Raw genomic sequence first — 13,632 nt, forward strand, 5'->3', positions numbered from 1 at the left:
ACTTCTCCAAAGATAAAAATGATTTATCAAATACACAATTTTTCTTCAATATGTTAATTTATGTAATTTACTCAGAATAACCTGATTGTAGGCTTATGAAGATTCAAGCAGAACACCAATAATATAACCCATTGATAGCACTCCTTAGAAATTTGAATATTTGTTTGGCCTTTTTTTCCAATAGGCCATTTGCACAATGTTTGTAATTACAGCACATAGAAAATTGTTAATACTAATTAATTTTGTTATTTTTAATGTTTAAAGTACATCAGGAGCATTGAAGTTTGCTGTTTTAGTAAATTCCTCTTCCAGTAATCTGCACTAGATTGTAGATTTATCTACCTGAAGTGCAATAACAAATTAAGTTTCAGCCATTCCAGCACTAATTCTACTATTCCATAGCCATTACTAGAAATTTACAGCAAATTGTGATGCACAACATCCACTGAAAGCTTCAAGAAATGGCAAAATATTTAAATACTTAAAGGTACGTGTGTGGTTCATTAAAAGAACTTGCATATTTTTAAGCCTGAGGCTTCCCTCTATTTACCAAGACCCCTCTTCATGCAAATATTCACTACAGTTAACAATGCTGCGTGGACCTGACCTAAATACAAATGGGTGAAGACTGCTCCACACATCAGAATATATATTACACACTCGCGACTCATTCACGACTTCCTAATTAGTACAGAAAGCATTAGAAAATCAGTCCCTGTGGTATGGTATCATGTACCAAACCACATGTTTCCGTTCTAACTGAAGAAACCCATGCAAATTAGAACTAATACAAACTATATTTAAAGGAAACAAATAAAAACTGGTTTAACTGAATTATTTTATTCAACACATCAATTCCTGGATAACAGGAACAACAGAGTACTCCGTTACGAAGTATACACTTGTATTTACTGTAGCTAAAATATATAACTGGCTATTAAATAACAGCGAACTTAACCCTACTTTTCCATTAAACCAGGTCCCAAAGCCAGTGGGTTACGACACGTACTGTAAACAGTTCGCGGAATTCCTGGTGTACTGTGTCTAGAGTCGGAATGCGGGGTTGTTTCGGCTCAGCTGCCATGTGTTATTCAGTTCACCGCTGAAAAAACGGTTTGGGGAATTCAAACATTTGTGGAAAGGGTCAGTCAAAACACGGAGTCCAAACAGAAACGAAAAAACAAATCAAGGTCGACGTGATAACGACCTTGTGGTGTCCGACTTCAAAAACAAGCACCAGGCGGTGCGATTCTCTGCTGTAAACATGGTGTGTTGTGTAACCTCAGGAATACCCGTTCAAAAAATAAAGTCAACATCCAAAAGATTACCTTTTGTTTTTGCATCGTTTGTTTGAAAAAAACTCTATAGTCATAGGACTGGTGCAAAAGTGGATCCCTCAGGTTTTATTAACCTTCCTAAGAATATCGTACAGTGCGTTAAAACAAATCATCTTTTCAAAAAATATGCTTTTAAATTTCACAGGGATATTCGGTAGCCCTACGTCAATTGGAGTGGTGATCGTTTCAACGGTTTCCCACAGTCAGCCACCTACACTAATAAAGATATTATTGGGGTCTTCTTTTTTCTCTTCACTCTTTTTTAAATCTTCGTTGCGATCTCCAGTGTTATGGTGAATAAACGTCTCAGCTACAGGGTCAGCTTCTCGGAGTAGATGTGTGCATAGTGGTGTCGGGTATGGAGGCGCCTCACTGCCTCTTTGATCAGGTTGCCGGACGACAGGAGCTGTTCGAGTTTCTGGTGGGGGTGCTGTTGGTATCGCGGGGCGCACTCTGGGGATGGCCTCATGAGGTGTTTGCTCTTGCTGTTTGCTGGCGGTGCCGGTTCCCGGGCTCGGCTCGGAACGCTGTACGGTTTGTTGCGGCTGGGAACCTTCCAGCGCTCGATACCACACATTCCACATTTGGCCGAGACACGCGGCTCCTGCTGTTGTTGTTGTGGGTACTGCTGCTGATATTGTTGTTGCTGCTGCTGCTGCTTCACGCCTCCGCCGTTGCTGCCGTTGGGGATCCGCTGGAACTGCAAAGTCTCCCCAATTTTAGCCACCAGAGCGTCGATCTCCTTCGAGTCGACGGTGACGGCCTGTTCGAGGAGCAGGAAGCTTTCGCCCCGTCGCGGCATCTTATCTGCGCTTTGTTTTTTCCCTGCTGCTGGCGGTTGTAATTCCCTTCTCTCTCTCTGTCGTTTCTCTTACAGTAGCTAGTCGAACACATTAGCTTATACTGTATCTGAAAACATTGGTGTTTTTTTTGTGGGGATAGGTAAATAAAACTGCCAATCTCAAAAAAAAACAAATTGTAAAGGAAGGCACTGAGGCTGCGGAAGGACGGTAATTGTGTTAAGCAGGAAAACACCCTTCGCTCCAAGTCCCGATCTCACACACACACACACACACACACCCAGCCTTTCAGGTGTAAACAAAGGATGACATCAACTCAGAAACACCCATTCCATAGCATGGGGGAAACCAGATATCACCCTCTTTATAAATAGTTAATTCTGTGGAGTTTGTTCACATTCGACTGTTTATTTAAATTTGGAATTTGATCAACTTGCCATTTAATTAAAGAGAGCTCGTGGTCTCTGTGATCTTATTTGCAATTGAACGATTACTTCTCTAGGCTTCCACCTTCCCCCCTCCCTCCCTCCATAGTGGATTCGGCTCAGTGGAAGAGAATGAATGGCAGCCTACGTCACTACGTTTGAAACAATAATGTGCCACATGTTACACTAGAGCATGGGGAGGCGTCTGGCACTGAGCTTACCAACACAGAGAGCATGATTGGGAAATAGCAACGAATGGGCTGCGATTGTATTTATTCGAAGACTTGGACCGTTGGAATCCACATACGTGTGCGCAACACCAATATGTGCGTATGGGTGCAGAAAAAGCGTTTATTCCTCTCTCTCTAATGCACAAACATATATAAAGGAGAACGAAAACAAAATTTGGAAGAGTTTTGCACGCACACACACACACAGATGCAAGAAATAAATACTGTTGCTCCAGCAATTTATGCAATATTTATGGTCAGTAGACGGAACTGCGGCTTAGTCAGAAATAGATAGCGATCGGTTAAAGGTTTTTTTTACTCCTTCTCGTAATTGGCCTATGTGGTTCAACGAATAACTCAAATCGAAACTAGGCACTGCTAATTATCAATAAAATAACCGACCTAAATAAACAAGTCAGAGGTTCTTCTTAGTCATAAAGAATTTCTGCCAATGCCTCCTGTTTTTCGATTGAATAATAAAGCACCATATGAGGGCTTACTGTCAACTTTTAAAATATGTTTACAAAATAGAAAATCTAGTCTTTCTTGTTTTACATTTAATCCAATTTCCTCGTTTTGTTCTTCCTTTACAATCAGCAACAGATTCAAACATAGATAAAATACTGAAGGGCATCTGGGATTTGAAATAAAAATAGAAAATGCTCAGCAGGTCTGGCAGCATCTGTGGAGGGAAATAACATTTCGGGTCAATAATGTTTCATCAGAAAAGTACACAAGTGAAACGGTCAAAATCTTAACAAGAGAGGAAAAAGGAAATGCCAAAAGAATATAATATAGAGATACAACTTTAAAAATATAATCATGCACACAGATTCCCAACTGCTATTTTATTTGCACTATATTTGGAAATTAATGTTGTGGTATGAGGTATCAAGAAAATATGATTATCCTTCACTTTTCATTGGTCTTGCTGACCCTTGCTTTTGTTACCTCTAGACTTGATCATTCTAATGCTCTCCAGGCTGAACTCTCAGCTTGTAAACTCCATAGATTTCAGCTCATCCATAATTCTACTGGCTGTATTTCAGAACTCTGTTCATCCATTACTTCTGTGCTTGCTGACTTATGTTGAATTATGGCCAAACAATACCTCAGTTTTAAAATCCTGATCCTTCTTTTCAAATCCCTCCCTGGCCTCATCCCTCGCTATCTCTGTAACCTCCTCCAGCCCTAAACCTCCATGATCTGTCAATTTGGGCTTCTTGTGCATTCCCAATGTTCTTTGCACAGCGATTGGTGGCCACGCATTCATATAGGCCCTAAACTGGAAATCCATCCCTAAACCTCCACACTGTATTTTAATTCTCACTCCTCCTTTAATACACCCCTTAAAACCTAGCTCCATGACAAGCCATTTGTCACTTATTCTATTATCTCCTCTGTGGCTTGCTGTCAAATTTGTTTGATAATCCCTTTAGTAAAACGTCTTGGAATATTTTAATACATGGAAACACCATATATGTGCACAAAGTGTTATTTCTTTTTTGTTTCACTTCCTTGTCCAATAATCAATCATACAACACAGAAGGAGGCTGTTCTGACTGAAAGAACTACCCATTTGGTCTCACTTCCCTGTTCTTTCACTATTTATTTTCTTTTTAAGCATCTACCCAAATTCCTCTTGAAAGTTACTATGACATTTGCAGCTTCCTTTCGGATAGTGCGCCACAGATCATAACACTCGCTGAGTTTAAAAAGTTCTTCTCATTTCCCTTTTGGCTTTTTGCCAATTATCATAACTCCTTGTCCCCTGGTTAAAAGACTTCCTGCCAGTGAAAATAGTTTCTCCCAATCTACTCTTTGAAAACCCATCATACATTTATTGAATCTCCTCTTAACATTTTCCAAGGAGATCAATCTCAGCTTCTGAGCTTCAACCTCAGCTTCAATCTCAGTTTATGTGCTGTAGCTGTATGATGTGGGAGCTGGCAGATCCCATTGTGAGCTGCAGTGACCACATCTGCAGCAAGTGTTGGTTGCTGGAGGAACTCCAGCTCAGAATTGATCAGCTGGAGTCCGAGCTCCGGACGCTACAGCACATCTGGGAGGGGGAGAGTTACCTGGATGCTTTGTATAAGGAGGCGGTCACACCTGGTAGATTAAGTACCTCAAGTCCGGATCAGCAGGGTGTGACTGCAAGTGAGGCAGGTAGAGGGATCCTGTGTTCAGGAACAGAGGAGCCTCAGCTCTTGGCCTTGTCCAACAGGTACGAGGTATTTGCTCCCTGTGTGGATGAGGAACAGGGCTGTAGGGAGGATGACCCAGCTGACCACAGCACCGTGACACAGGAGGCCATTCAAGAGGGGGGAGCAAAAAGACAAGTGGTAGTTGTAGGGGATTCTGTAATTAGGGGAATTGATAGCTTACTTTGTAAACAGGATTGAGAGTCCCGCATGGTATGTTGCCTGCCCACTACCAGGGTGAAGGACATCTTTGTCAGGCTTGAAAGGATATTGGAGAGGGAGGGGGAGGATCCAGTTGTTGTGGTCCACGTCGGGACAAATAACATAGATAAGACTAGGACCCATTTGAGGATTATCAGGAACTAGGAACTAAATTAAAGAACAGGTCCTCAAGAGTTATAATCTCCGGATTACTACCCGAGCCACGTGCAAATTGGCACAGGGACGTGAGAATAAGGGAAGTAAACACATGGCTAAAGGAGTGGTGCGGGAAAGAGGGGTTCCATTACATGGGGTACTGGCATCAATATTGGAACAGGAGGGCTCTGTACCGTTGAGACGGTCTCCACCTGAACCGATCTGGGACCAATGTTCTAGCAAAAAGGGTAAGTAGGGTGGTCAACAGGACTTTAAACTAGAAAGTTGGGGGGGGAGGGTAAAACTCCAAGAAGTATGACTAATGGGAAAAAAAGCAGCAGGTTAGTGTGTGGGGGGTGGATTCAACTTCATGGAAAATTATGAAAAACTGAAAAGGAGAGCCCAAGAGAGGCTATTAAAGTCTCCAGAACACAAAATAGGGCAGAGTGTTTGGAAAGGGCTAGGAATCTAACTTCAAGCACATCAGATAAAGGGACAACAATGAGAAAGGGGACGGGAAATACAGGACTGAAGGTGTTGTATCTAAATGCACGCAATATACGAAATAAGGTAAATGAGCTTGTGGCGCAGATTGAAATTGGCGGGTATGATGTGGTGGGCATTACGGAGACATGGCTGCAAGGGGATCAGGAGCTAAATATCCAAGGATTTACATCCTATCGAAAAGACAGGCAGATTGGCAGAGGGGGTGGGGTTGCTTTGTTAGTAAGAAATGAAATTAAACCAATAGCAAGAAATGATGTAGGGTCAGATGATGTAGAATCTGTGTGGGTAGAATTGAGGAACCACAAAGGTAAAAATACCATAATGGGAGTTATGTACAGGCCTCCAAACAGTAGTCAGGATGCGGGACACAAGATACACCAGGAGATAGAAAAGGCATGTAAGAAAGGCAAGGTTACAGTGATCATGGGGGATTTCAATATGCAGGTAGAATGGGAAAATCAGGTTGGTAGTGGATCCCAAGAAAAGGAATTTGTGAAATGTCTATGAGATGGCTTTTTGGAGCAGCTTGTGGTGGAGCCCACTAGGGAACAGGCAATTCTAGATTCAGTGATGTGTAATGAGGCAGATTTGACAAGGGAGCTTAAGGTGAAGGAACCCTTAGGACGAAGTGATAGAATTTACCCTGCAATTTGAGAGGAAAAATCTGGAATCAGATGTAACGGTATTACAGTTGAATAAAGTCAACTACAGAGGCATGAAGGAGGAGCTGGCCAGAAATGACTGGGAGATGAACCTAGCAGGAAAGACAGTGGAACAGCAATGGCAGGAGTTTCTGGGAGTAATTTGGGAAACACAGCAAAAATTCATCCCTAGGAAGAAGAAGCATACCAAAGGGAGGATGAGGCAACCAGGGCTGACAAAGGAAATCAGGGACAGCATAAAAGCTAAAAAGAAAGCATACAATGCAGCGAAGAGCAGTGGGAAACCAGGGGATTGGGAAGACCAACAGAGGACAACTAAAAAAGAAATAAGGAGGGAGAAGATTAAATATGAGGGTAAACTAGCCAGTAATATAAAAGAAAATTACAAGAGTTTTTTAGATATATAAAGGGTAAGAGAGAGGCAAAAGGGGACATTAGGCCGCTGGAAAATGACGCTGGAGAAGTAGTAGTGGGGATCAAAGAAATGGCGGAGGAACTGAATAGGTACTTTGCGTCTGTCTTCACAGTGGAATACACGAGTGACATCCCCAAAGTTCATGAGAGTCGGGGGGCAGAGGTGAGTATGGTGGCCATTACCAAGGAGAAGGTGCTAGGAAAACTAAAAGGTCTGAAGGTGGATAAATCACCTGGACCAGATGGATTGCACCCCAGAGTTCTGAAGGAGATAACTGAAGAGACAGTGGAGGCGTTAGTGGTGATCTTTCAAGAATCACTGGAGTTAGGGAGGGTCCCAGAGGACTGGAAAATCGCTAATGTAACCCCCCTGTTTAAGAAGGAAGTGAGGCAAAAGACGGGAAATTACAGGCCAATTAGCCTGACCTCGGTCGTTGCTGAGATTTTAGAGTCCATTGTTAAGGATGAGATTTCAGAATACTTGGAAGTGCATAGTAAAATCGGGTAAAGTCAGCAAGGTTTCATCAAGGGAAGGTCATGCCTGACAAATCTGTTAGAATTATTTGAGGAGCTAATGAGTAGGTTAGACAAAGCAAAGCCAATGGATGTTATCTACTTGGACTTCCAGAAGGCCTTTGACGAGGTGCCGCACGGGAGGATGCTCAGTAAGATAAGAGCCCATGGTGTTAGACGCAAGGTACTAGCATGGATAGAAGATTGGCTGCCCATCAGGAGGCAGAGAATGGGGATAAGGGGGTCCTTCCCAGGATGGCAGCCGGTGACTAGTGGAGTTCCGCAGGGGTCAGTGTTGGGACCACAACTTTTCACTTTATACATTAATGATCTAAATGAAGGAACTGAGAGCATCCTGGCTAAGTTTGCAGATGATACAAAGCTAGGTGGAGGGACAGATAGTATTGAGGAGGGGACAAGGCTGCAGGAGGATTTGGACAGGTTAGGAGAATAGGCAAAGAAGTGGCAGATGGAATACAACGTGGGGAAGTGTGAGGTCATGTACTTTGGTAGGAAGAATAGAGGCATAGACTATTTTCTAAATGGGGAGAGAATTCAGAAATCTGGAGTGCAAAGGGACTTGGGAGTCCTAGTCCAGGATTCTCTTAAGGTTAACTTGCTGGTTGATGTGGTAGTTAGGAAGGCAAATGCAATGTTGGCATTTATTTCGAGAGGACTAGAATATAAAAGCAGGGATGTGCTGCTGAGGCTTTATAAGGCTCTGGTCAGACCACATTTAGAATATTGTGAGCAATTTTGGGCCTCGTATCTCAGGAAGGATGTTCTGGCCCTGGAGAGGGTCCAGAGGAGGTTCACGAGAACGATCCCAGTAATGAAAGGCTTAACATATGAGGAACGTTTGAGGACTCTGGGTCTATACTCAATGGAGTTTAGAAGGATGAGGGGGGGATCTGATTGAAACTTACAGAATACTGGAAGGCCTGGATAGAGTGGACATGGGGTAGATGTTTACGTTAGTAGGAGAGACTAGGACCTGAGGGCACAGCCTCAGAGTAAAGGGAAGACCTTTTAGAACAGAGATGAGGAGAAACTTCTTTAGCCAGAGAGTGGGGGTATCTGATTGAATGTATTTAAGACCGAGTTAGATAGGTTCTTGACTGGTAAGGGGATCAAAGGTTACGGGCAGAAGGCGGGAGAATGGGATTGAGAAACTTATCAGCCATGATTGAATGGCAGAGCAGACTCGATGGGCCGAATGGCCTAATTTCTGCTCCTATGTCTTATGGTCTTATGGTCTCTACTTCTTACTCATAACCAAATTCCCTTATCCTTGGTTCTATTCTGGTGAATCTTGTATGCAGCCTCCCGTAGCCTTGACATAATTGCTAAATTTTGGTGCTCATTGTACATACTACTTAGGTTGAGGTCTAACTAGTGATTGATAGAGTTTTAGTATAACTTCCTTGCTTTTGTACTCAACGTCTCTTACTTATAATGCCAAGGATCCAGTATTTTTTTAAATAGATTTATCAACTTGTCCTACCAACTTCAAAGATATGTGAATGCATACTCAGTCCCTCCATGCACCCCATTAAAATTTTATTATTTAGTTTATGCTGCCTCTCCTAATTTGTCTTCCAAAATGCACAACTTCACGGCATTAAACTTCACGTGCCAAGTGTCTGTTCTTTTGGAATCATCATCACTGTTTCCTAATATTTTCAATTGTACCTTTGAGTCTTTGTTTCCCTCTGTCTCAAAATTAAATTTAAAAAGTCTAATAAGTGAAAGTCAGGACAGCAAATTAGTAACACAAAAGCAAAATACTGTAGATGCTGGAAATCTGAAATAAAAACAGAAAATGCTAGAAATACTCAGCAGGTCTGACAGCATCTGCGGAGAGAGAAGCAGAGTTAACACTTTAGGTAAAGGATCTTTCTTCAAATCAGCAAGAAAGTAATACAGTTTAGAGTTGAGAGAACAACAATTTTTCCAGCTGGTTTTATATATTATATATATATAGAGAGAGAGAGAGAGAGAAAGAGAGAAAATTGGAAACTGACTGGCTATATATTTAAGAAGTGGTGAAAACTGAGGTATAAAAAATCCTCAGTTATAGGTAATGAGATTGAATGACTAACCTCAAGGTGGATTTAGACATAAAACAGATTTTACTCATAATCTGGGGATTTCCAGAGACACTAAAATGCATAATTATTGAGATTTATAGCCTCATTAAAAAAAAGGAAGTTCAGATCGCTTGTTGGAGGGCCCCTGGCAGGCAATGCTCTTCTTTGCCACATGAGAGAGAAAGACCGTGGAGCCCAGCAAAAGAAAGTGAATTTTGAATAAGGCAAGAGATAGAGTCTTGGAAGTATTTATTTAAAACAGACATAAATGTTGCAATTTAGATTGAGTTACAATGTTGAATTTAATGTACTGCAAGTAAATATTAAAGGAAATAAACACTATATTACTTAACCAGAAATTTCCCAAGTGCAACCTCATGCTCCTTAATTCTTTTATATAACACTTAAGAACAACATGCAACTTATACATGACCTTTAATGTAAAAAAGATGCTCAAGGCAATCTGTAAATTGTTGATGTTTGTGACTCAATTTTGCTGGAAAGATGAGAAAAGCGGGTGTGGAATTGTTGTACGAAAAAGAGGGAATCCAGAAATATTTGTATTTGATTAAGGAATTGGGGAACTCTTGTTCCTGATGGATGGAGAAGAGTTGTTTAAAACAATGAAAAATAAAGAGTTTTCTGTTGAGAAAGGGTGTAAACCGTTGTGCCATGTTGCTCACATCTCTGCAGAGAGAACCACAAATGATGTGGCCAAGCTGTGGTTATATATTGGAAAATTCCAAATGGGAAATGGATTACTCTGGATACAGATAAAATTCTGTTGGAATGCAGTGGGTCAGGTGCAGGTCATGGATACTGCCTCTGAGAATTTTTTAAAAATAGATTGTATAGGAGGACGCAGAGTTAATATCAAGCCTTTCAAAATAGACAGATATTGTGAAAGAAATCTATTAAAAATTTAGGATTGTGGCACCAGAATATGGGAGAGTTAAGGTAGTGATTTTAGGAAAAGGAAAGCATGTTTGAAAATTGGCTTTAGACATTATAAATTAAATATGAGTTGTGTGGATTTATTTTGACTGAAATACTACTGTTAAATACACAATGAAGTTTGTTCCAAAAAAAGTTAAAAAGCAGTTTTGGAAAATCAAGTAAGGAAACTGTTCTTGTGTGATTGATTCCACCCCTCAATGGTTTTCATAACAAGTAAGTAAAAGCAAAAAAACTGCGGATGCTGGAAATCTGAAACTAAAACAAAAATACGTGGAAAAACTCAGGAGGTCTGACAGCATCTGCGGAGAGGAACATAGTTAACGTTTCAAGTCCGTATGACTCTTCAAAACTAAGGAAAAATAGAAAAGAGGTGAAATATAAGCTGGTTTAATGGTGGGGGGTGGGGGGGGTAGGGGGTGGGACAGATCGTGCTGGATAGAGGCCAGTGATAGGTGGAGATTGCCAAAAGATGTCATAGACAAAAGGACAAAGAGGTGTTGACGCTGGTGGTATTAGCTAAGAAATGTGCTAATGGTGACATTAAGGGCAGAAAGCAGGACGATCAAGGGACAGATAGCCCTAGTGGGGGTGGGGGGAAGGGATTGAAATAGGCTAAAAGCTAGGGATAAAACAATGGATGGAAATACATTTAAAGATAATGGAAATAGGTGGGAAAAGAAAAAAATATATATGCTAAAACTCTGACAATTCATCGCTTTTCTGTATTCCTAGGAATAAATAATAACCAACGTGCTATGGTCCCTTTTGATTGCTGTAGATTTACAACGGTAGGTTAAACACTGTGCGCTTACTCCTTTCAATAAATATATTCCCTCCTCCCCAAAGGAGAAAATTAGAGATTGTTACAAGACCGAAACTTCGAGTTAAAAAAAAGGCGATTTGTTGATTCCTGGGAACCATGTTTTAAACAAGTCGGACACAATTATTTGCAGCACCCGCGCGGGGAATTCTGGCTGGAGAGCGGGGTTGATTGGTAATTTGTTGGTCGGTAATGTTAGCATCATTAGATTGTTTTTATTTAATATATATATAACTATCCATCCTTGTTATTCTTTGGCCAGCCGTGGCTGCTTGGCTGCTGTTTTATCTGCAAAGGTGCAATTGTCTGGGCAGCGCGTGCACTCCAAGGCTGCTCGCGCTTCCTCGGGGTCGGCGCGCGCATGCTCACTGGTTGGCCCGGGCTATGAATGTATCAGGTTTGTATCTGTCTTCATGAATATATCTTTCAAAAATGAATGACTGAAATAATACTTGGGTTGCATTTAGTTCGCTTTTTTTTCCTTTTAGCCGGATTGGCTACACCCGCGCAGTCGCGCTTGAGTCGTAGTAAGGTTTCCATAGTTGCAAATTAAATCACGGGGTTTTAAAACAGGAAGACAGACTGATCGTTATACCATGTTCCTTCCTGCTTGGGTGTAAATAAATCTAGGCTCTGGAGGCATGGAATCTGGAAGCGTTGTGATTCACTATTAAAGCTAGAGTGTGAGATCAGATGGGGGAAAAAAAAATCTCTAGATGAAGATTGGCAATGGCTCAGTTCGTCTGTATGTGATATGTAGGTAGAACAATGTATACTTTGCTGAGATGAGAAACAACAGTTAAATACAGAATTTAAAAGAAAATCAAATACCAGAAATGTGAAATAAAATAATTAAAATACTCAAAAGACCCATCAACATTTGAAACATAAAATATACTTTCACATTTCGTTTGGGATAATTTTGAGCAAGTTGGGGAGGAATGTGCCAGGATAGTATTAAGCCATGCAGACCAAAAGTTCCTGCTTTTCAATTACAAATCTGAGTTTATTTATTTATCTGAGTTATCTGATCTAAGTTGGGACTTTGTAGTAGGTGTCAGCACTGCTGAGCTAGAGAATCAGCCAAGGTTTTCACTTCTGATTATCATTGTGACTCTGTGAAGTATATGTGGACTGCAGATGGGACCATTACTGGGCTAGGTTGTGACGTCTTCCACCGTCAGTTTGCTGACATACCTTTTAAAAACTAGGAAGACAGAAGCCATTGTCTTCTGTCCCTGCCACAAACTCTTGTTTTCTACCTAGTGAATCCAAACCTCTCCCTGGCCATTGCTTGAGGCTGAACCCAGAGTGTTTGACTCTGAGCTTAGCCATTTTTTTTATTATTCGTTTATGGGATGTGGGCGTTGCTGGCTAGGCCAGCATTTATTGCCCATCCCTAATTGCCCTTGAGAAGGTGGTGGCGAGCTGCCTACTTGAACTGCTGCAGTCTGTTGTAGGAATACCTACAGTGCTGTTAGGGAGGGATTTCCAGGATTTTGACTCAGTGGTTGTGAAGGAACAGTGATATAGTTCCAAGTCAGGATGGTGACTTGGAACTCGCTCTCCATCATCATTATGTCCAGCTCTGCAACATCACCTGTCTATGCCACTCAATCCATCTGAAACCCTCAATACCTGACTATTTCTATACTTCACTAGCCAACCTCCCATCTTGCACTCTCCATAAACAATGCTAACTAACTTCTAACTCCTACCAAGTTCTATTCACCGGTACTTGTTAGCCTATGTTGGCTTCTGGTCTGCAAAATATCCATTTTAATATTCTTGTTCTTAAATCCTACATGGCCCTGCCCTCTATATCTCTTAGCTTCTGCAGCCCTCTGATATCTCCGTCCTTTTCTAGTTCTGGTCTTGTGCGCATTCCTGATTTTCCTTGCTGCACCAGTGCAGCCATGTCTTCAGCTGCCCAGAACCTTAATATTTTAATTCACTTCATTAAGGCTCTCTGAATCTCTACCTCTCTGTCTTTCTTTAAGACACTCCTTAAAATCTACCACTTTGACCAATCTTTTGGTCCCCTGTTGGAACATCTCATATGGTTCAGTGAGAAATTTTGTTTGATGAAGTTCCTGGAACGTTTTACTACTTTAAGGGTGCCATATATCTGTAAGTCTTTTTTTTTCTAAACACAAGTTTTAATTGTTCTATGATCATAAGTAAAGAAGTCGTAGAACATGCTGAAAATAACAGAAGATTTGGGACATATGCAGATAAAGAATTGGAACGATTAAATCTTGGACTTGGCAATCTAGAATAAGTTGACTTTAATGAAGCAAGCTGACCACCTCACTG

At 41.2% G+C, this 13,632-nt stretch overlaps 2 protein-coding genes across 4 annotated transcripts in view; one reads left to right on the forward strand and one right to left on the reverse strand.

Moving 5' to 3' along the window:
- Positions 1–824: 824 nt before the first annotated feature.
- LOC121279114 (glycogen synthase kinase binding protein) lies at positions 825–2,404 on the reverse strand. Its single transcript, XM_041190061.1, has one exon. The coding sequence runs from the start codon at positions 2,137–2,139 to the stop codon at positions 1,648–1,650; it is 492 nt and encodes a 163-aa protein (XP_041045995.1). The 5' UTR covers positions 2,140–2,404; the 3' UTR covers positions 825–1,647.
- An 8,824-nt stretch (positions 2,405–11,228) lies between these two features.
- The window catches only part of LOC121279419 (probable C-mannosyltransferase DPY19L4), a 94,505-nt gene continuing 92,101 nt past the window's right edge, over positions 11,229–13,632 (forward strand). The window contains exon 1 of one of the 3 annotated variants that reach the window (XM_041190650.1): positions 11,229–11,284. Coding sequence is in view for 1 of the 3 variants with exons in the window: in XM_041190647.1 (XP_041046581.1) it covers positions 11,701–11,713 (13 nt within the window). In the remaining 2 variants the exon portion in view is untranslated. Of the gene's footprint in view, positions 11,285–11,459; positions 11,502–11,629; positions 11,714–13,632 lie in introns of those variants that run through there. The other 2 variants (XM_041190649.1, XM_041190647.1) reach the window with 2 other exon arrangements.

Source organism: Carcharodon carcharias, chromosome 6, assembly GCF_017639515.1.
Source record: "Carcharodon carcharias isolate sCarCar2 chromosome 6, sCarCar2.pri, whole genome shotgun sequence".
Classification (NCBI taxonomy): domain Eukaryota; kingdom Metazoa; phylum Chordata; class Chondrichthyes; order Lamniformes; family Lamnidae; genus Carcharodon; species Carcharodon carcharias.